The sequence below is a fragment of the Dermacentor andersoni genome, chromosome 1, assembly GCF_023375885.2.
Source record: "Dermacentor andersoni chromosome 1, qqDerAnde1_hic_scaffold, whole genome shotgun sequence".
Taxonomy (NCBI): Eukaryota; Metazoa; Arthropoda; class Arachnida; order Ixodida; family Ixodidae; genus Dermacentor; species Dermacentor andersoni.
This window is the reverse complement of record NC_092814.1, coordinates 335,546,322-335,570,338: the sequence shown is the minus strand read 5'-3', so window position 1 is coordinate 335,570,338 and position 24,017 is coordinate 335,546,322. Positions and strand designations below refer to the sequence as shown.

Below are 24,017 nucleotides of genomic sequence, written 5' to 3'. Positions count from 1 at the left end.
ACAGAAGGTGTCTTGGATAAATTCTGTTTTTATGTATGAGAAACACGCCAAATTTGGGCGTATAATTAAGATTTTGTAAAACGACTGAGCGAAATTCATTACATTTTCTTTTTTTTTGCGCCTGCGTCCTCTGGCGTTTGGTGAGAGCACTAGTTCGTTACGTAACCGTGACGTAGTTCCTGAGACCGGATTTCTCGGAGTGTCCGCTCTTAGTCTTTTTCTTTCTCTATGCTTATACCGCTAGTCAGGGGTTCTCGTGCACAGCGCGCGAAACCGCACAGTGCGCGAAACGAGACAAACGCAACAGCTCGCGCGCGACACCGTCAGCGGAAGTGCCCCGCGTAGCAAAAAAGCAAGGCAAAAAAAAAAAAAAAATGAAGGCCGGGCCCATGACGTATGCATCCCGCGATCCTCGAGCTTCGGTACGGGAGTACGCAGGGAAGGAATTTCGCTTGCGGAGGCTAGAGGGGCCAAGTGGAGAGAGTGTCTCTCCTGGCAGTGGCGCTCGACTCCTGAAATCATGGGTTCCCGGCACTGAAATATTTCTATCTCGGCTAGCAATGAACCAATTTGAAAAAAATTTTGCGGCAGAACGCTCCCCAGAGGGCACGCAGCAACTTCCAACGTATAACCGAAATTTGCTATGCGGCCAGGTGAGGGACCCTTCAAGAAAGTAAGTGGAACGCCAGTGCACTTCGCCGCTAAGTTCGGGAACTAATATCTCGAAACTGGTGTCATCCTGAGAATTCGCTCCTTGCGAACTTCATGGCTAGAATTTGCAAATTGCAATTTGAGCTATAAGGTAATTAGTTAAAAGTTAGTGAATTTGTGTTAATTAGTCGATTATGCTCTTAAATGTTTGTGCAATTAATGTCAGCCTCTTCGAGTTGACCAGCTCATGAACTATAATTATGCTATCTGCCATAGGCAACCTTAAAATTTTTTTGAAAGTGTTCGCTGAAACACCCGGTATATTCTTGGGCAGCTCCGGTTGCCACGGCACACTACGTTGCTTCCACTCCAGTGCAGAGAGTTGGTGAGACCGAGTACAGCATTTTTCTTTCCTGCGTGGGATTCAGAGCTGCAAAAATTGCAAGTTGGTGGTATTTTGCTTGCATTTTTAGGTTTCTGCATCCAATAACTTACGTTTGTATGCCATATTTCTAATTCAGTCTGCTCTTTTTGATATGCTGAGAATAGGTCCGGAGCAAAAAAATGTGGCCTTCTATAAATGTTGAATGACCCCTCTAAAACTACATATTTTCCACTGGAGGATTTACTCCAGTTGATATCTTAAGACAGAAAAAGGTAAAACAAAAGGTACCAGAATATTTAATGGATATATGTACAGACTTTATTGGGTTCCTCGTTTTACGTTTTTGGTTTTTTCAGCTCGAAACACAAAAGCACAAATCTTTAAAACAGTGGTGACAACGCAATAGATAAGTAATGGTACAAAGGCCCAAGAGGTGCTTTACTTCTTTGTTTTTTTTTCAGCTCAAAAAACAAAAAGCACAAGTTTAATTTGCAACAGTGGTGAGAACGCAATAGAAACGTTATAGTACAAAGGGCAAACAGGTGCTTCTGCACGTTCAAAATATGTAGAAATGTAAAAATACAATGCCAGAGGATGGATGCTGCTGCCTAGGGCGTAGCTGGGTAATTATCCTTGAAATTCTTCAGAGTCGCAACAAAATCGTTGTAAGCGTCCATGTCTGGAAATAGAAGCAGACCACAATTGAGGGCAAGTGCCACAATAAATGGCAATGTCATTTACAAGAGCCACCCTTGTTAAATGCCTTTATTCACTCATATGAACTTGACACCCTTCAGGAGCCATTACTGTTGATTTACGAAACATGTTGAAGTAATTTTATCACCAACCTAAGCAACACCATGCACAGGCAGCCTTTTGTAATGATTAGTTTCATTTTGCTTGCTTTCGCGCTTTGCCATTGGCCCGAACACTGCTACTGTTACCTGGATTCATCACTCAGTGAGACCAATGACAAGAAAATTTAAAAAAATGAAGTGTTACGAAATATGAGCACACACATCAATGAATGCACCATTCATTTTTCGATGGCACTGTTTGACACCACCAAGTTGCATCACTGTCACGTACGTTTCATTTATTATACATAGGCTTCAGATCTTGCTGTTTATTTTCTGGTACTATTTAACTTTTTTTTCTGAACCACCGTACTTCAATATATTGATACAGGAAAGAGGCAGGTGCATAGATGCAAACAGGTGTGTATTTACAGGAGATAGAAATGGCGCCCAAGCAGCAGCCACAGTCTTCGTCCTTCCTATCTCGAGACACCTTCATCGTTCTCTTCCCCGCAACATCATACTTAGGCCTTGAATCTAGCAACGTGAAAAACATCCTTGCTTATGCCGGGAGGCACTGAAGACGCGCCTGCATGTGCAATTTTGTGCGCCACGTCAGAGTTGGCGCAAGTTCTTGTACGGGCGCGAGTAACGCGATAGAAGTTTTTCGGACGATCCCATACGACGCGAAGGTGTCCAGAAAAGCACAAGACCACCAGGGGAAAAATGGGCTTCTCGGCGCTGACGGTCGTAACGGCACTTTTGGGAACCTCGCGAGGCAGTAAGGCGATCACGCGAGCTATTGGTCGGGTCTAGGCGGCCAGGGCAGTAGCATCCCGGGCGTAAGTGGTTGGGGTCTGTAATTTGTAGAAAAGTAACGTGTCCACGGTTAATGCAGGGTAGCGCACAAACAAAAGGTAGAACGGTGAAAATCCTGCAGCGTCATGACGACGCGAATTATAAGCAAAGGCGACGTATGGCAGAGCGACGTTGCAGTCACGGTGATCGTCGGAAACGTACATGGCAAGCATTTCAGTTAGCCTGCGGTTGATGCGTTCAGTGAGGCCATTCGTGTGAGGGTGGTACGCGGTAGTGACTTTGTGCTCGGTAGCACCGGAACGGAGGAGATGATCGACGACCTTCGACAAGTAATGGCCACGATCGTAACTGGCGAGCGGCGCCGTGGCGTAGGATTACAACGTGGAGCAGAAAGTCGGCGACATCTATCGCACAGCTGGCTGGAATTGCTCGCGTGATGGCATATCTTGTTGCATAATTTGTTGCCACTGCAGTCCACTTGTTTCCTCTGGTAGAAATAGGAAAAAGGGCCAAGCAGGTCAAGCCCCACAGGGAAGAGTGACTCCGTGGGGACGTCAATAGGTTGAAGGAAACCGGCCAGAGGTAATGCAGGCGTCTTCCGGCGCTGACACAGATCGTAAGCAGCGGCATAACGGCGCACAGAGCGATAAATGCTGGGCCAGAAGAAGCGGCGTCTCACGCGGTCGAGTGACACCCAGGTGTAGCGGTAGGAGCGTTGTGTAGCTGTGGGAAAACGGTGAGTCAGAGGTGCCTTGGAACGACTAGCAGGAGCTCGGGACCATCAGGGTGGACGCTGAGACGATATAAAGTCCCATCGTGCAGGGTGAACATCCGGAGGGAAGGGTCACTGGACGCAGAGGTTAGGCGGTCCATTACGGTGCGATTGCAAAACATGATCGCGGCGTTGTTCGTTACCGATATGGAGCAAGTCGGAGATGGACAGAATGGAAATGTTCGAGTGAGCACCTGCGACGTCCGGTGGATCCACAGGATGGCGGGACAGGCAGTCGGTGTCTTGATGCAGACATCCTGATGGAGACATCCTGATGAGACACGTTGGAGAAGGTGTATTCTTGCAGACGTAACGCCCAACGAACAAGGCGTCCTGTTGGGTCATTCAAAGAGGAGAGCCACGAATAGGCGTGGTGATCAGTTAGGACGCAGAAACTGCGACCGAACACGTATGGTCGAAATTTCGCGACCGCGCAAACGAGCGCTAAGCACACACGTTCAATGATTGAGTAATTTCGTTCCGGCGCAGAAAGAAGGCGGTTGGCGTAAGCGATGACGCAGTCTTGACCCTGTTGACGATGGCCGAGTACGGTGCCGATGCCATGGCCACTCGCGTCTGTGCGGACTTTAGTGGGAGCCGAGGGGTCAAAATGAGACAGAATCGGAGTTAGCCGCTAAATAAGGGTAGCAAAGGCTTGGTCTTGCTGTGGTACCCAAGAAAAAAAAACACGGCCGTGGCTTAGCTTGGTTAAGCCTGGTGATTGCGAAGCAATAGTGTGTTATTCTCGGATCAGCTGGTATGGCTGGTGGTAGTCTTGGGTTATGCTAGTGTTACGGCTTACAGTGAATCATCTAAGAGGAAGTCATCCGTCGAGAGAAGTCATCGCTGGTGAGAGGAGCGGGAGTTAGGCCGCCGTTGGTGGCTACCGCCTCGCCTCGCGACGGCGTGAGATGGGCCCCCGTTTTTACACAGCTGGTGTGACGTCACTCTAGGTCACGTGGTGTGACGTCACGCTAAAGGTCAATGGTGCCTACCACCGCCTCGCCACGGAACGGGCTGAAGTGCGACCCTAAGTAGCATTGCTTCGCAATAAAAGGCGCGTCCTTTTTGAGAAGGTTGGTGAGCGGACGAGCGATATCGGCAAATCCTTTAACAAAGCGGGGGAAATGCGAACATAATCCTGGGGGATTATGTTCGTATTTTGCCCAATAATCCAAGTATTGTCCAATCCAAGTAAAAGATGTCCAAAGTTGTAGGAAACCTTCGACATCTTTTGCTGAACATGGAACAGGAAAATTGCGCATAGCGCGAACATTCTCCGGGTCAGGTTGTATTCCCGTAGCGTTTACGAGATGTCCGAACACAATAATTTCGCAGCGACCAAAATGGCACTTCGATGAGTTCAGCTGATGCTCAGCACCGGGAAAGACACAGAGGACAGTATCGAGGCGCTGAAGGTGACTCTTAAAGGTCGGCGAAAACACAATCACATCGTCGAGATAGCAAAGACATGTTGACCACTTCAGGCCGCGCAGAAGAGAGTCCATCATGCACTCGAATGCAGCTGAGGCATTGCATAAACCAAAGGGCATGACTTCGAATTGGTAAAGACCGTCTGGTGCAATTAAGGCGGTCTTCTTACGGTCCATCTCATCTACGCCAATTTGCCAATAGCCCGAACGGAAGTCAATTGACGAAAAATATTGTGATCCGTGAAGACAATCGAGGGCATCATCTATGCGAGGCAGTGGGTACACATATTTTTTTTTTGTTATCTTGTTCAGGTGACGGTAGTCAATGTAGAACTGCGAAGAGTTATCCTTTTTCTCTACCAAGACAACCCGGGATGCCGACGGACTGCTCGAAGGCTCAATAATGTTTTTGTCCATCACCTTGTTGACCTCTTTCTGTACGATGGCCCGCTCCGTTGCGGAGACGCGATAAGGTCGCTTATGAATGAGGCTGGCATAACCGGTGTTGATGCAATGGGTGATAATGTCCGTCCGAGAGGGCGGTTATCCAGCTCAAAAATATCTCTATAAGAAGAGAGAAGGCGACGAAGAGCTTTTGTTTGCTCAGAAGGAAGATCAGGAGCAATCATTTTACAAATGTCCTCAGTCGGCAAACAAGAAGAAAGAGCGGACGGCAGGGGCCCCCTTGTGGTGGGGAGGGCTGCTTCAGGGGTCAAGGAAGAAATCTGAAATTCTTTTATTGGCGTGATATGCGGCAAGGCAATGTCTTGAGGTAGAACGTGGGTTGAAAATGCAAAATTGAGGATGGGTAGGCAAGTACAATTCTTGAGTATTCGGATGATAGTGTTCGGGAGCGCCGTAGTGAACCAGAGAACCCCGTCAGTGATGGAGGATACGACGTACTCGCCATCAGGAACGGGAGGAAAAGTGGTCGCGAGGCCATTGGTAGCGGGCTGTAGAGACAGACGGGTGATCTCGGCAGAATATAAGCGATGTGCTGTATATACTAGAAGTGGCGTCAGTAGGAAACGGCATATCCAAATGTACAATACCAGAGGAAAAGTCAATTTGGGCGGAGTGTTTTGAAAGTCAAGGCCGAGAATGAGGACATGCAGGCACTGCTCGAGGACAATAAATAAAACAATAGTGTAATGGTCTTCAATGGTCACACGTACCGTACACAATCCGATGATAGGTGAAGTGCTGCCGTTGGCGACTGGTACTGTACAGGTCACCGCTGGTGTCAGAACTTTCCTGAGTCTTCGGCGAAGAGCGGCACTCATAACTGACAGCTGCGCTCCTGTGTCGACATGAGATGCGACGGGAACACCATGTACCTTAGTGTCCATTAGGCTTCCACGTGTATGCAGGGGCAAAAGAGGATTTGTAGGCCGGGTCGTAGTTGCGGGGTCACCTCCGGCAGTTGCTCCACCTATAGTTTCCTGAAGTGTAGCGATCGGTTGCAGATTGGGACAATGAGCAGCGAACGAGAGGCGAACGGGACCGTCGACCTTGCAGAGACGGGGAGCGGCTAGGTCTCGGCGGAGCGCTGTCGGCGTCACGGTTCTATAGCGGCGTGTAATGCGGGAACTGAGGTTGAACAGCGCGAATAAAACAAGAACACGAGGAAACAAATACCACAGACAAGCGCTGACTGCCTACTGGAAGTTTATTTGAATTCTCCAGCCATTTTCTACCTTTTTCGCATAGGCATGCGTACACCAGTCGCAAGAACATATGCAATTCAGCAGCATCATAATCTTTCATCCAAAAAAGCTATTTCTTTTCCCGACAAGGCAAGAGGGAGCGCTTACACATTTACCTCCTTTCTTTCTAATGCAATGAGCCCCCATTATTACCCTTTTTCTCTTACATTTTCCTTTCCCTATGAATTTGATTTTTTTCAAGTATGGGAGTGCAGACTTGACTTGTTACAAGGTCCTACTAAATGACCCCCATAGCCATTCTTTAGGTTACTGCTGTGCTGACGAGCTCTTTCAGTGAAACACTGTCCTGTTTGACCTATATAAGTTTTTACATAGCTCAGCGGTCACTGATAGATAATGCTGCGCCTGCAGTCAGTAAAACGAGATTTATGATTTGTGGTGCACAGGGGCCTTTCGCGCGTTTTCATACGATTACATATCGAGGAAAGCTTGCACGGGGCACTGAAAAGCAAGTTAACATTACGTGTATTGGAAACTTTCTTTATATTGTGTGACAACTTGTGCAAGTGTGGCACCACGTGCGCTGATCTCTTGTCTTTATTCTTTTCTTTCTGCGATGGCTCAGAACTTATTCTTTTTTTCTTTCTGCAAGGTGGCTTCCCATTCTGAAGTGATGACAAAACTGGGAAAGCCTGCGTTCTGCAATCGCGCTATCTGATTTAAAAAACATTGCTCGCACTCATGCTCCCACGACTTACTTAGTGCTGCCTTAATGCACGTGGTTGCTATGCCTCTTTTAACCAACTTAAAATGTGCGCTGTCGTAGCACAGCAAGGTTTTCTTAGATCTGGAATAATATCAGAATATATGCTCGTCCAGAGAAAAACAGAGATTAATATTCAGAAACTGAATGCGGTTGTTAATTGGCAATTCATACGTGAACTTACGTCCTCCCGATGAATTGCCAATTGACAACCGCATTCAGTTTCTCAATATTAATCTGTTTTTTTTTTGGAGAAGCATGTATGCGGCGGATATCCCAGATCTAATAAAAATATTGTTAACTTGCTTTTCAGTGACCCGTGCAAGCTTTCCTCGATTTGTAATCGTATGAAAACGTGCGAGAAGCCTCTGTGCACCACAAATCATAAATATCAGTCCACTGACTGCAGGCGCAACGTTATCTATCAGATACCGCTGAGCTGTGGAAAAACTTATATAGGTCAAACGGGACAGTGTTTCAATGAAAGAGCTCGTCAGCGCAGCAGTAACCTAAAGAATGGCTATGGGGGTCATTTAGTAGGACCTTGTAACAAGTCAAGTCTGCACTCCCATACTTGAAAAAAATCAAATTCATAGGGAAAGGAAAATGTAAGAGAAAAAGGGTAATAATGGGGGCTCATTGCATTAGAAAGAAAGGAGGTAAATGTGTAAGCGCTCCCTCTTGCCTTGTCGGGAAAAGAAATAGCTTTTTTGGATGAAAGATTATGATGCTGCTGAATTGCATATGTTCTTGCGACTGGTGTACGCATGCCTATGCGAAAAAGGTAGAAAATGGCTGGAGAATTCAAATAAACTTCCAGTAGGCAGTCAGCGCTTGTCTGTGGTATTTGTTTCCGCATGTCCTTGTTTTATTCGCGCTGTTCAACCTCAGTTCTAAATATGAACCAACCATCCCTCACCAAGATCTTACTAAGGCGAGAAAGTACGAGGACCTGGTGCTTGACGGTAGTAGCTCTGGGATGGCCATCGATGAGACGACGACCAGCGGCTGCGGCAGTGACGGGCGATATGTTCAATTCGGGAACAATAAAAACATATGGGCTTATCATCCTCTGTTCGCCAATCAACCGGGTTGCGACGTGGCGGGAGATAGCTTTGCCTCTTGGAACGAGCAGCCGGAGGAACCTGATAAGTGTTGGACGAGCGAACCGGGCAGAGATATGGAAGCCCAAAATTTGGTATCTCCTCATGACCAACCGGTTGTATCAGTGTGATGGAGGGCAGGCTGTCCCGTAGGTCAGACCGCACTGGAGCGGGAGACATAACCTCCAGCTCGCAGCAAATAATGTGTGTTATGTCTTGCGACTCCGGCACCTGCGTTAACCGTGGTGGGTCTTCGCACGAAGATGTCGCGGTGGTATTGGGAAGTCTGTCGAACGTTCGCGCGACTCGGTGACTCTTCGCTTGTTCAAAGCGCCGACACAGATAACTGCATCCACCGTCACACAGTTCCTGCATATGAGAAGGTTGAAGGCATCATCTGCTATGCCTTTGAAGATGTGGCCAGATTTGTCTGCCTCTGTCATGTTGTGGGCCTTGCGGCAGAGGGCTAGCACATCTTTTATGTAGGCAACATAAGATTCTGTTGACGTCTGAGCGCGGCATCCAAGCTCCCTTTTCGCTACCAACTAACGATCGACAGGTCGGCCGAACAGGTCTCGCAGTTTCTCTTTACAGACGTGCCAGCTAGTTATGTCAACTTCGTTCGTCTCATACTCTCATACCCTTTGTGCGCGGTTCCTCGAAGATAGAGTATGAGGTTCGCTAGCATCACCGTCTGATTCCACTTGCTGTGGTCGTAGATCACCCGCACATATCACGCCAGTCCTGCATGTCAGAACCATCCGTGCCCCAAAATGTTCCCGGTTCTCATGGATGGGAGAGGATGACCGTAGGCACAGACTGCTGAGACGTTGTCGCTTCGTCGGCCATTATGGCGGTAGGTCGGTGACGTCCGCTGCGAATCTCCGTGCTTGTACTCCGCAGCTCCACCAGATACAGTAAAGAGGTAGGTGCACAGATGCAAACGGGTGTGTATGTACAGGAGATGAAAATGGCGCCCAAGCAGCAGTCACAGTCTTCGTCCTTCTTCTCTCGAGGCACCTTCATCGTTCTCTTCCCCGCTACGATATTGCAGTATGAAATCGTCTACTATACTGAAATCAGTGAAAGAAAATTAGAATGAGAGCTGTCTAAAGAGTTCAGACCCTCACTAATGAGAAATGGATGAAATGCCTCAGCCTGTAAGGCATTGTTATGGTGTTGCGATATGGACATTTAAAATTTACCGAAAATGAGCGCAATACACAAGAACTGTACAGAGAAAAAGTGTGACACACGAAGTGCGAGAATATGTCACCCGCCTGAGGCATCTTTACTCCCAAAAAGCTCACTCACATTACGTACCAGGGTTGTGTACTTTGCTACAGGGTCAAACAATGGGAATGATGAACAAAATTTCGTGGCACAGACGAAAAGTACTCTGACCTAAATGTGTCCAATCAACTCAGAGGAACGATGCCCAAATGAATAATGTGTGTTTTAATGAACCAGATTTAGCTAAGAAATGATGCTAACACACATCACAGAAAAGGACCGGTATGGTGTGGGCCAGAGGAACAAGTGTTGGGACGGAGCTGTGGCAGTGCTGCAGCGGCAGCAGGAAGGGCCATGTAGGTTGCGATGTGCATCGAGAGTACTGCGGAAGTGAAGCGACGTGTTGTACATAGCATAAAAGGTGTAAGATCTGCTTTGTACCACTGGGCCCCGAGTCAAAAAAAAAAAAAAAAAAGAAGTAAGAATGGGCACCAGTGCTCACTCCATACCCTCCACGCCCTTACATGGCATTTTAAGCCCTTCACGTGCCTCGCGCGGGCAGATACAAAACGACCAAGACAGCACACTCAGGCGAGGGACATTCTTGGTTGATTTAAAAGTGGGTTGTTGTGTCAGGCTTGACTTGCCTGCCCTACTCTGGTGGGCCCGTAATTCGCTTGTCGCATAGGGAAACATGACTGACAGGTCGGAGAGATCAATGTGGGAACGCGCCGCGGCTTCGGTCTAGTGTCGTAACTTCAGTGTGCTGCAATATGCCTCTGCTGTAAATAGTATCGTTGTAAATATAATAATTTATGAAGAGAAATTGAAGTGTTCGGTCTTGTACCTTAGGCTTTGGAACAAACACAGCCAGGCCGGCTGACTTTAGCTGTAGCGAGCAGGCGGAAGAGGTTCATCGTCTCCACACGAGAGGGAGAGGTGTGCATAAGAACATAATTTTACTAAGGGTATCCAATATAGCTGAAGCGTACGCACATACTGTGGCTTCACTAAAACACAAGTTCCTAGATGAAGAGCCGCAGCTGTCACATGTTGCTTTACAAAGTTTGTGTAGGGGTGCGCGAATATTAAAACCTTTCGAATAACGAATCGAATAGTCACTACTCGCAGATGCGAATATATTTCGCGAAGTTTTCGAATAGTTCATATTGCCAAGTGAGCATGATCAAACATGAAACAAGCAGAAATAAAGGGAATTTCACCCCTGCTACACTGGATATAAGAAATAGGATGTTACGCAAAGCGCACTATGCCGCTCAAGCTTGGAGCAAGACTTTTCAACATCAAATCGCAATCATTTCCACTCAGATTTCGCTCAGACTTGACATCCGACAATGGGTACTGCTTGGTACTATTTATCGACGTTACAACTGTGTTCTTTTGGGATCAAATCTGAACCCGCCGTGGTGGCTTAGCGTCTATGGTGTTACGCTGATAAGCACGAGATCGCGTGATGGAATCTCGGCAGCCGAATTTCACTGAGAGCGAAATGCAAAAGAAAAAAAAAAAACGCTCGTGTGCAGCGCACTGGGGGCATGCTAAAGATTTGGTCAAAATTAATGCGGAGTCCCCCGATATGAAGTGCCTCATAATCAGATAGTGGTTCCGTGACGTAAAACCCCAGAAATTAAATTCAATTAAAAAAAAATCTGAATTCGCTTGATTACAACATTATTTTACATTACAGTAGAACCATTTGCACAAATAGAGAAATAATGCTTTCTTTGCTCTGCCATCACTGCAGTCAACCCTAACGTCCGTTTTATTCTACAGTTACTAACGGGCTCGCAAGGCTGCCTTTTAGACCTGCGTTCTGCTAACTCATGACCACATATGCTCCGTAGAATCCTGGTTACGCCTGCATAATGTTCCATTCGACCTTTCGATAAAGCGTACTTCATAATGGGCAGTATAATGACACCTGCTAATGTAGCAAATACAAGGACGTCAACATTGTTTTATATTAATTGCGAAAAAAGGCTGTTCATTTTTTTCCCAACGTTATTAAACATTCGACTTAATTAGCTTCTGGCACTATTCGATTCGGTCTCAAAAATTACTGTTCGCACACCCACAAGTTTGTGGAGATGGCTTTGCACGAGGCTCACTTTGAGCGAGAATCAGTAAAGGGCACGACGCTCCTCTACTCTGGAGCGTGCAAAGCAGCTACAGCGGCATCCATCAACTCTCCGACACGGCGCAGAAAAGGCACCGTAGTCAAATCGCCAACAAACACAGCTCTATTAAACCAACATGGATCACAGTGCAACAGTGGGTCGATGTAGGGAGGAGGCCTCTTCAGAAGCTGCTTTGCATTAAGGGCCGGGTTCCGCTTGGTCTAGATTCCAGGTCGTACTTGTAATAGTACGAGGGTCCACTTGTACTATTACACCTTATAGCACTTTCCGTGCTCTATAAACTTCACGCTGGACAGCGTAGCTAAAGGCATAGCTGCTTCATTCACTTTTGATCAGTGCTGTCCCACTGCTGTGCCTGCTATCAGTGAAGAAAATGACTCGTTGAAGTGCCGGCAACAATTTAAAACTGTGTGCCTTGGCAACTGGCACAACAAAGTGAGCGGATAAATATCAAATCAGCATGCGAAACAGTGACCCACGCAGTCAACATTGTATAGTAGGTGGAGTTGTTGACATGCGAAATTAGCATTTCTGATCTCGATCGCTTGTGTCAAGTTGTTCACTGTGACATGTGTAATGTTCCCCCAATTTTGTTCGTGAACTATTTTTCACCATGTCAGCTTCACTCAAATTTCCATTCAAGGGCAATGCTAGTTATAGTAGAAAAAAATTGTTAGAAAAATCTCAGTTTAGTGTAAAGTTCCTAATTGTTACTCTTCAGTAGAAGAATGCAGTTTCAGCCACTCTTTTTCCTCATCATTAGACAAAGGTGAGAGATCTACTTTCATGGCTAAAGAGAATCTATTTTGCCAGTGGAATAAAGACACATGTAGCGGATTGATTCTGGGCACATTTGAGTAAATTCTTTTAAAAAAAAGAAAATGCTTTGGAGAAGAGGTTGGTATTTGCACTTTGGTTTGTACTGAAACATTAAGTGCAGTTTGACACATTAGTGTAAGCATACAGGTGGGGCATTTATTATTGCATACCTGCCAACCTGTGATCTTTAAAATTTGTTAACATCCTGCAGACATAAGAAGGCGCGGTTTCAGTAGAACAGATTTTTGCAAAGTTTGCCATGAATGCACACATTTTGTAGAATATGTATGCACATTTGTAATGATTATTTACCTTTAGATTCAGCACACAAGCAGCAGTAAACTTTGAGCACGAGAGACTGGCAAGAGACACAATGTTTTGAGATCACAGTGACTTTTCAGTGGCTTTGCCATTGCCAATGTGGTCTTTCCTCACAGATCGTACAACCACAATAGGGCTGGGAAATGTAATGTCAAAGCAAGTAGACACACCTAATAGAGGAATGCCACAAGAGCAGTGCTGTCGCCTGAAACTTTTCAACGTGCGGCCATGATGAAACTCCAAGCACAACTCGAGAAAATACCGGGGATTAGACATGCCTTGTATTCAGACGACATCACAATATGGACGGTCAGAGGGCCCATAGGAGAACAACAAGAGGTATTACAGGAGGTAGTAGATGCAATAATATACACAGAGACATGCAGACTGCAATGCGTGCCAACGGAGTCAGGGCTCCTCATAGTCAAGAAACAGTCAAAAGGACGATAACAACCCAGGCACCAAAAAACCACCTGCGAATAGGTCCTAGAGAAATCTCCAAGGTGGACAGACTTCGTACCCTCGGCTTACACTTAGAAAAAGATGGGGGTGGTGGATACACTATGCAGAAGCTACAATACACAACCATGCAGATCTTGTGCATGACGCAACAAACTGCCAGCAGGAAGAGGTGACTTAAGGAATAGGACCTGATCTGACTGGTGCAGGCTCCGATTGTGAGCCACATTACGTTATCGGCACCATGTTTAAATTTCAGCAATGCGTATAAGCAAGTGCTCGGACTCCCACCCAAAACGGTTACTTTTTGCCTCGAGGGGACAGGGGTGTACAACAATGCATGGAAAATCAAAGAGGCCCACCTGGTAAGTCAGGAGGACAGGCTACAAGCATCACAGTGGGACACTGCATCTTGAAATGTCTTAAATATTCCATACGGAAGTCCAGCGCACTGACAAAAATCCCAACACGAATACAGGAAACTATGAACGTCTCACCGATTTCCAGGAACGTGCAGCCGAACTTGCCCATCAGACGGTGACATGCCCGAGAGCAGGCGCTTACGAGGAAGTACGAGAACTCCCCAAATGCCTTCTACGTAGACACAGCCAGCGCCACAAGAAGCACCGCATTCATCACCGCATTCATCACCAGCGTACTCGACAATCACGGGACCGAAATAAATGCATTGTCGGTTTCCAGAGCGAGCGATGCAGAGGCGGAAGAACTAAGGATAGCATTAGCCATTACAACGAGACTGCACTGGGAGTATGTCATAGCTCTGACGGACTCTCAGGCGGCATGCAGAAATTTTTCCAGGGCCAAAATGTCCAGAGCCGCACATTGCATTCTAAGTGGAGCGCACCAGCTCCCGCCATACATACAGATTGTGTGGACTCTGGGGAATGAGTCCTTACGTGGCAATCGGCGGGCACACGCCTACGCCCGAGCACATGCTCACTGGGAGCTGCGAGAGGACCACGCTGAGCAGTTCCACCCCGAACCCATACCATTAACCTACACGCACATCCTACAACACTATCGTCTTTCACGAAGAACAATATACTGCCGCCTCATAATACTCTGATGCAAGAGGAAGTCGTAATACGGCGAAAGCTCAAAAGAAACACATATCCACATTTAAGCCTCTACCACGCCATACACTTTCACTGTATTCCTATAAATGCCCCTACTGCGATCAATGCGCAACAAGTTACCACAAGGTATAGGCTTGCACAAGTACGCTACAGCTCACACCCATAACACACCCCGCCACACTGCAATGGGAGGCAGCGCTGTCCAGCTCCAACTCGACAGACCAGGTCAACCTGGTCAAAAGAGTGAGACGGGTAGCTAAGGCCGCTGGACTCCTGGACTGAGGGGACCTACTGCACAGCGGAAGAGCTACCTACGCTCGTATGCTCTTTTCTATAAAGTTTACTCTCTCTCTTGCCTATTTGGTCTGCTTCAGGAACTTAACTGAATAAACTTATTAGAAGGATGAACCCTTCTAGAATATGGCATGCTTTGTGTTGTCACAATAGGGCGACCTAAGTACCATCTCAAATTTTCTTGATTGAGCTTTTTTAAATTCTTATGATGCCCTATGTCTCAACACCACTGATGCTTTTTCACAAACCTTTTCCTAAAGTATGACGCAAGATTTATGAAATTGTAAAATGAGCCCAAATTCGCTGGCATAACGAAAAATTTGGAAGAGTTGGCAGATATGTTAATCTCTATTCACTCACTGAAAAGCTAAGAGAGCATAGAAAAGTCCATGGGTGCAGGTCTTGCCAAGTGTTGAAAAAGAAGCAGTTATGACATCTGTGCACACCGCCACTGTATATATACAGAGCTATACACTGGTAGCAGAAAAAAGGTTTGTGCTCTTAGTTCTGTAGTGTCCCATGCAACAAAAGAAGTGGAGGGAGAAGAGAACAAGGAAGAGCTGGAAATGAAAATAAACAGTTGATCAGTCTCGGCTTAATATTTGATATTTGGCGCAGCCTCCATAATGAGGGGGAGGACTACGAAGGCTGCGCATCCGTAGTCCTCCATAAAGAAAGCAACAAAATCCCAATAAAGAAAGGCGTCAGGTAGGGAGATACGATCTCTCCATTGCTACTCAAAGCGTGTTGACAGGAGGCATTCAGAGACCTGGATTGGGAAGAATTGGGGATAAAATTTAATGGGGAATACCTGAGTAACTTGCGATTCGCTGATGATATTGCCTTGCTTAGTAACTCAGGGGACCAATTGCAATGCATGTTAATTGACCTGGAGAGGCAAAGCAGAAGAGTGGGTCTAAAAATTAATCTGCAGAAAACTAAAGTAATGTTTAACAGTCTCGGAAGAGAACAGCAATTTACAATAGGTAGCGAGGCACTGGAAGTGGTAAGGGAATACATCTACTTAGGGCAGGTAGTGACGGCGGATCCGGATCATGAGACGGAAATAATCAGAAGAATAAGAATGGCCTGGGGTGCGTTTGGCAGGCATTCTCAGATCATCAACAGCAGGTTGCCATTATCCCTCAAGAGAAAAGTGTATAATAGCTGTATCTTACCAGTACTCACCTACGGGGCAGAAACCTGGAGGCTTACGAAAAGGGTTCTACTTAAATAGAGGACGACGCAACGAGCTATGGAAAGAAGAATGATGGGTGTGACGTTAAGGGATAAGAAAAAAAGGAGATTGGGTGAGGGAACAAACGCGAGTTAATGACATCTTAGTTGAAATCAAGAAAAGAAATGGGCATGGGCAGGACATGTAATGAGAAGGGAAGATAACCGATGGTCATTAATGGTTACGGACTGGATTCCACGGGAAGAGAAGCGTAGCAGGGGGCGGCAGAAAGTTAGGTGGGCGGATGATGTTAAGAAGTTTGCAGGCACGACATGGCCACAATTAGTACACGACCGGGGTAGTTGGAGAAGTATGGGAGAGGTTTTTGCCCTGCAGTGGGCGTAACCAGGATGATGATGATGATGATGATGATGATAATGATGATGATGACAAGCGAGTGTTGGATTGGTAATCTCTGTTCCACCCGATGCATTTGTTTATCATAGCCAAATCAGCGGTGTTTTTAAAACGATAACATAAAGAAGAGCAACTCAAAGTCACGCATGCATGTCGCTTCTCATATGATGCTGCTGGCGTCATTACAATCTCGCGCCATGTATGCAAGCGCCTGGACAATTACACCCCGCACCTTGCTTTGTCTGCGCTTCTCTGGTTCATCTCATACTCTTCATCGGCCCATTCAGCTGCCCCATGCACAGACGTTTAGCGTATTTGGCCAAGTGCCACAGAGAAAACAAAGGCTCGAGTGGTGACTGCAGCACAGCTGCCTCTCAGCGGGCTGCGCCCAAGGCGCCTTCTCCCCCTCCCCCCTTGTGGTGATGCATGTGCTTTTGACTACTTTTACAAGTGCGAGCAAGTAATCGGCTTTAGTTTTGACTGTTTGAGTGATATGAGAATGGAAATGTCTAGCATTGAAAGGGAAATAGTCATACACCCTAGTGTAGCTCAAAGCTAAAGAAAAAAAAAAAGAATCTTATGGGTTTCTCGGAAACCCGTGTAGGGTTTTGCGATACAGTCGTGTAGATGAAAACGTTCCCCTCTGTAAACGTTTCTCCACCTTGTAAGCTTCCACAGAACTGATTTGCCATTTTCAGTGTCTTTGTGCTTCAAGTTGTTCATTAATTTGGTCTCGCTCTGCAATCTGCTAGCCTCCTGGTGAGCTTGGACGGTAGAACAACTGGCCTGCAAAGGCATTGGTCACTGGTTCTATCCCCAGACCAGGACAAATTTCGTTTCAACTTTGAAGCTTTTGCTTTTGAGAAATCCATACTGGGTTTCGTTTATAGCTTTGTGTTAGAGTCAGGTGGATGACAATTTGTCCTTTCATGAACCTTTCTCAACCTTGCAGCCTTCCTAGGAGCTGATTTGCCAACGTTCAGCTAGTTATGGCAAAGGCAGCAGATATTTCCCGGTAAGGAGAAGCAAAAAGCAATAGTTAACCAAATTGTGTTGCTTAAATTAAGCAGCTTTCGAGAACAAGCAACACTGAAACATGCCGGACAATAATTCAAATTTTGTTTGGGTAAACCAAAAGTACAAAATATCTGAGATTGAATTATTATGAGCCTACTGTAATGAAGAAGTGACCAGAACTTTGGGTATAACAGCTGCTTCTTATTTGAAGGATAGTTCTCCACCCTCTAGCACTCTTATTTATCTTTTGCTAGGCACAATTTACCAGTGAAGGCAGTCATATCAAGTAGCCTGCTGTCCAGTGCCACAGAGTTAAATATGCCCCATGAAGTTGTGAGAAATATTCAGTGTTACATTCAACAGCCCAGTTTACTAAAATAATTTCTCGTGCGCTTTCCATTGTTTGTCTTCCTATGGTTGTCACTAAATGTTGATACTCTAGGTTCCCCAGATTGTTACTACTCATGTTCAGTGTTTGTACTCTGGGGGAAGAGATAGCGGTAGTGCAGTTATGATGTATCCTTTATAAACAGGCATAATGGCAAACACATCTTTCCTTGCTGGCATGAACTTGGCCTACCCTTAGACAGTAGGCAATCGCTCCGGCACACAGCAAAAATCAGCAGAGCAGGGGAGGGTGCCACGTGAGTCAGATGACTCTAGACCATTCTTCAGTTTACAGATACCCTGGCAAGCTTCTACTTTTCTTCAGAGTGGGCAGGAAGAAATGTGATGAGTGGCAGAAGTGTGGCAAAAGAGAAGTTCACAGATTTTCAACAGCTTTTTTCTGCAGCTCATCACGAATTTACAAGTCAATTTTGCCATGTATTGCACAGAAAATGATAAACTTTGTGCTTGAGGGCACAATACACATTCCTTTTATTTGAAAACATAAAAAAGGGATTATCATACCCTGAACAAACACACTTTTTTTCTGAGACTGTACAGTGATAAGGCACAGAACCTGAAGCTCCTTGGGGTGCACACTAAGTTCTGACACTGCATTATGAATCCCTGTATATATGCAGCCTTGCTTGAATATTGGAAAGCTATCAAAGACCCATAGTAATTTTCTGGAGTAGTCACAACACAGAACACGTATGCAAAACACACAATTTACACCCTGCAAGACTACAAAGGTTTCACAGCAGCGTGTACTTACCGAAGTTTTCAGCTAATTCAGGTGGAAAGACCACGTAACTTTCACAGAAAATTGTCAACTTAGCAGTCACTTTACCAATTACTTCGATGATGCCCTCCAGTGGTTCTTGGATCTGCATGAACAAAGCACAATGCATCACTACAGAGCAATCACAAGTTGCGTGAAAAAAGCACAGCAGACTTGTACAGCCTTGCAGAATCACAGACCAAGTTCCAGCAAAGCCCATTCTTTCAAACAGTGGAATTATTTCTAATAACCGTAATTACACACCGCTAAAAATATGCAATGGAATCTACAGGCAAATAATCTTATCAGTAAATTGTCCAGGACCAACAGAATATTAACTCAATTACATTATTTGCAGCCGCTTAAAGGCAGTTAATTTAGAGACAGTTCCTCATTTCTTTAGCACGTAATGTATAGAAATTTAGTATGGGGTACCATGACATATTTAAACATACCTTGGCTGTAGAAGTTGCATAAGAAAGTAGTATGTATTATTGCAAATTAACCGTATGAAACTATTTAGATTCACATTTACATTCATTTCACACTCATTTACATTCATATTTACATATGACGCCTCTGTTTAGCTCATTAAAGTTAACACCTGTAACAGAACTATATGCCTCAACATTACCCAGCTGCTATAGAAAGAATTATGTTTTTTAATATATTAGGCAGTTTGACTGGTCATTATGGGCCTTATCCAACCCTTACTAATACTACTTAGTACATCCTGCATGCCAGGGCAAATTATAGATGCCAGGAATCTGAAATCTGAAAGCCTGGCTTCCAGATTCCACACCTTCGAAAGTTACAAAATCATCCTTAGTTGCACTAATATCCTAGTGATTAGAAGAAATCAACTAGCGTTTTCTGGCTTGTCTTTTGTACAGCCTTATCATGTTTGTTTAATGATTTGTTCGAATGTATACGAATGTCTGTATGCCACATTTATCAATGCATAACACTACTTAGCCTTAATAAATGTGTTGTATGTGTTTCTACGTTTGCATGCTGTAACTGTTGCATTGTAAAGGGGCAAAGTCCCCATGAAGTCAATTAATGGCTTTTTGGTTGTGTCATCGATATCATGTGTGTATATGTGCAGCTCAAGTAAAGAGTTGATCTGGTCTTCAAACTTTGACCACATATGACCAACAACATGGCCCCTGTTTCCTCCACATTTAAACTCAAGTGTAACATTTTGTTCTTCCCAGACATCATCAAAACATGCATATATAATGCTTGCATATCACTTTCGAGTAGTGCAATCAGTAATTTATTGCAAAAGCCATCATTAACCCACAAACTTAAACATTGCACACACATCAGCCTTAACATAGCCCTTATTTTAAATCAATATTTTCACCTTTGTCATTTCTTCACAATGGTCAGTATGTAGTATCACTGCTCCTTGACATTCTCCTGATGTGCCTACATAGCACTACCCATAGCGTTATGGGGCCGGATATCCACAAGATATATTTACAGCGAGAATGCGTACCACTGTAAGACCGTAGCCATGGCTAGTATCAGTTGAAGCGTGAAATCGATGGTGGCATTACTTCACTATCTTCTGCGCCTAATGTATTCGTATCTCAGCACAAACCACTACACGATGTTAACTCAGTGCCACCCTCTGTTCTCCCAAAGCTGCTGGTAAACACGTTATGTGGCTTGTAAAACGCGTACAACACTTTGAAGCTCTTATATAAACAATTTACTGCAAGAGCCACAATTATCCCACACACTTCAGACTTTATGATCATCATCATCAATTTCTATATATGGTTACAAATGTTGCTGAAAATCACCTGGGCCTTTAGCAATACTGTTAGTTCTGGGCCCATGCAAATGAATACCATTTTAACTCAGGTTAACAGGTAATGTGATTTGTAAGTACACAATGCGCTAACATTGTTGCTCACACATTATTAATAAATTTGTTGTAGCACAAGAGGAAAACCAACAAGAGCAAAATCCGTTAATATTACGCTATTGAAACATATTCATTTTGAATTATAGCTTGCTTAAGAACCATGAAAATCTTGGACTCTCTTTTATCGTCTTAAGACCGTTATTCCATATATTCGTTTCAATGTGGGCTAACCTGTGCTTACTGTGCAAGTTGCTAACAGGGGGTATGTTAAATTTCTGTTCAATTGTGTCCTCGTGTGTCTGCGTAATGTGATGAAAATGGTACTTGGAAGGGGGTCATTGTCCGAAAGTATGGCATGAACTGATCATGCTGTTTTGAAGTCCCTGACAATGAGGAATTGTATAATGTTAGTTCTTTTTTTAATAGCGGTTCTGTGTGTTCCGTATAACCAGAGAAGGACATAATTCGGAGCTCTCTTTTCAGCAGCTCGATCACTGGATCTAGGTAAAATGAATAGGTAAGCCCCCATGTCTCAAACACTAGGTTAAATGACTATGAAAAACACTAAAGCAAATCACTCGAAGTGTACATGCGGGAAAATGCTGACGCACCTGACATAAAAAACATGCATGACTGAGCCGGCTGCAAACATTTGGTATGTGTGCCCTGTAATGAAGGGATGAATCAAACCTTATACAGATATATTCATATTATTGAGCTTCTGTAAATGTTGTCAATGCAATCGTCGAAATTATTAGTGGTATTTTAACTCTAGTGGATGGCAATATACAGTACTTTGTTTAAGATGTATTTAATGTTAATTTGTTGTCCATAAACCAGTTTCTTAATTCTTCTAGTTCTCTATTAGCAGTGTTTCCAAGAGACTGATATCCTTTCCTCAGATTAAAACTATGGTATCCTCAGCATACATTACTGCCTCACCTTTACCAAACCTTTGGGGTAGGTCACTGATGTACGAAGAAAATAGTATCGGACCCAAAACTGGGGACCTCTGCGGAACGCTGTGTGTAATAGGTAGGAAGTCAGACGAGACACTGTCGAAGTGTACACTAGTATTTTTCTTCTAGGCAAAACTGAAAGAAATATACAGTTACCTCGAAATCCATAACAATGCAACTTTTTTACGGGGACCTCATGATCGACGGTGTCAAATGCTTTTTTTAATGTCCAAGAATATGGCAATTACTATTTTGCTGTTATTCAGGCAAGTGTTAATAAAGTTTACAACAAAAGTAAGTGCGGTGCTGGTCGACTTGTTTGGGTGAAGCCCGTGTTGATGCGGTGTAAAATATATTGTATTTTAGCAAGAACTTAGTTATTCACTTGAATATAAGCTTCTCGAACAGTGTTAATGGTAGACAGCATTGAAATAGGATGGCAGTTTTCTACCATGTTGTGATCACCACTCTTAAAAATGGGAGAGACCCTAGCTCTCTTTAGAAGATTGGGATATGTCTCAGTGTAAAAAGCACAATTAAAAGTTTGTGTCAGGTGTCAGATAAGGGCACGACAAATCTAGATTAGACTTTACTATGCTTAATGATATACTGTCACATCCTGAGGCTTTGTAGGTCGGCATAGAAAGAATTGTAGACATTACCTATTCAGGAGTAATATCCAAAAAACAAATGAGTTTGCTGTACTTGAAGGCAGGAGGCAGGTGAGGAATAGGGTACATAGCAACAATACGCTAAAACCAATATTCATATAAAATAATTAAATTCATTTGCTAATTGTTCTTTTGAGTCACCGTATATGTTAATGTCAGGAAGCCTGGATTTTTTTTTTAATTATGGGGTTTTACGTGCCAAAACCACTTTCTGATTATGAGGCACGCCGTAGTGGAGGACTCCGGAAATTTCGACCACCTGGGGTTCTTTAACGTGCACCTAAATCTAAGTACACGGGTGTTTTCGCATTTCGCCCCCATCGAAATGCGGCCGCCGTGGCCGGGATTCGATCCCGCGACCTCGTGCTCAGCAACCCAACACCATAGCCACTGAGCAACCACGGCGGGTGGGAAGCCTGGATTGCCGAGTGGTCTATTTAATGACCGAATAAATCATTTCCCATAGTTCTTTAGGGCACGTTTGATTTGCTATGATAGCACGATTATAGTAATGCTTTCTACAATATTGTAAGTGTGGTAATTTGTTTTTGAAGTACTTGTATTGAGTTCTGTAGTAAACGTTTTCTTTATTTCCTTTTTTCTTTCTGTACCAATAATCCTTGATACGGGATAGCTCTAAGGCATCTAAGGGTTTATTGGTTGTTTGTAGAATTTTTTTATCTGGCCTCGACTTAGCGCTATGCACTGTATGTGTGTGTGTTATTCAAACGTTCATACATTTTGTTTGCATCTAGGCCTTCCATGATGTGTTCATGTACCGCAGATAACTTTTATCGAAATAAAGTTCTATCCACAAAGGTAGCTGTTTGACAGCACGGTTTAGGCTGTTGACGCTTTGTAGTTACAAGTAAAATCACTGGAAAATGGTCCGAGAAATCTGCTTCTACTACACCGGAGGTAATATCTGTAGATTTAAGATTGTACAGAATATGATAAATAAGCATTGTAGAAGTGATTGTTACATGTGTAGGCGCTCTAATGAGATTCACGAACCCATATGATTCATCTAGAGTCCAATATAGATTATTATTGTGACCTAAGTTAATCTCACCACATACAACTGTCTTATTTTTCTTGCATATCACATCTACCATATTTTTTAATGACTGAAGGAAACAAGGGACATAAGTACTTGGTGAGTGATAAACGATGGCGATTGTGATTCCAAAGTAAGTTCAATAAATAACATCTCATATTCCAGCGATGCCTGTGTAGTTTGATTAGAACAGACTTTAAACTCATGGTCGGCTTTGATGAACAGTAGAACCCCTCCTCCCCTTGTTTTGTTATGTGATGAATTAGTGACTACGTTATAACCGGAGACGTGTACATGTTTGTCAGGTTTAAGCCAAGTCTCCATCAGAACGATTATGTCAAAGTGAAATTTATGTTCAGCTAGAAATAAGCGTAGGTTGTCAATATTTCTGCTAATGCTAAGAATGTTGCACTGCAAGAATGAAAATTTATCGCATTCATAAGAGTTGTTGATTTTCTCAACTGTATTTAGGTACATCTTTTAGCACTTCAATTTGCATTTCAATTAGATCTCGATTAGGATATTTGCGTTATATCCTATTCTTTCATTATGTGGATAACATGGGAGTTGTCGTTCTTCCGTACTAGGATCTTGCCTTGCAACACCCAGCAGCAGTACTTCCATTTCTTTTTTTTCTTAGCAGCACTGAACCCATGACATGGCTCATGAGCTGGCGGCCTATATTTGGTACTCCATTTCTTAGGTCATAGAAAATGGTAAGCATTGTAGGTGAAAGCTGCTGGCTTACCAGAGATTATCCGAAGCAAGTTATCCAAAGGCGTTGGTAGAAATAAAAGGACCATGATTTACAGTGATGAAATCAAGCATGCTGTTCGTGATTTAAGTAGGAATTAAAATTTTAAATTGGCACAGAAAGTCGATAAGAACAGTATCTGGCAC

General features: G+C 44.3%; 1 protein-coding gene across 1 annotated transcript in view; it reads right to left on the bottom strand.

Annotated features, from left to right (window-relative positions):
- Positions 1-1,340: 1,340 nt before the first annotated feature.
- LOC126516943 (replication protein A 14 kDa subunit-like) overlaps positions 1,341-24,017 on the bottom strand; it is a 35,982-nt gene continuing 13,305 nt past the window's right edge. Inside the window, exons 3-4 of the mRNA XM_050167023.2 lie at positions 18,546-18,657; positions 1,341-1,715 (exon numbers count right to left, since the gene is read on the bottom strand). Of these exons, the coding sequence (XP_050022980.1) occupies positions 1,645-1,715; positions 18,546-18,657 (183 nt within the window). The 3' untranslated portion in view covers positions 1,341-1,644. The remainder of the gene's footprint in view (positions 1,716-18,545; positions 18,658-24,017) is intronic.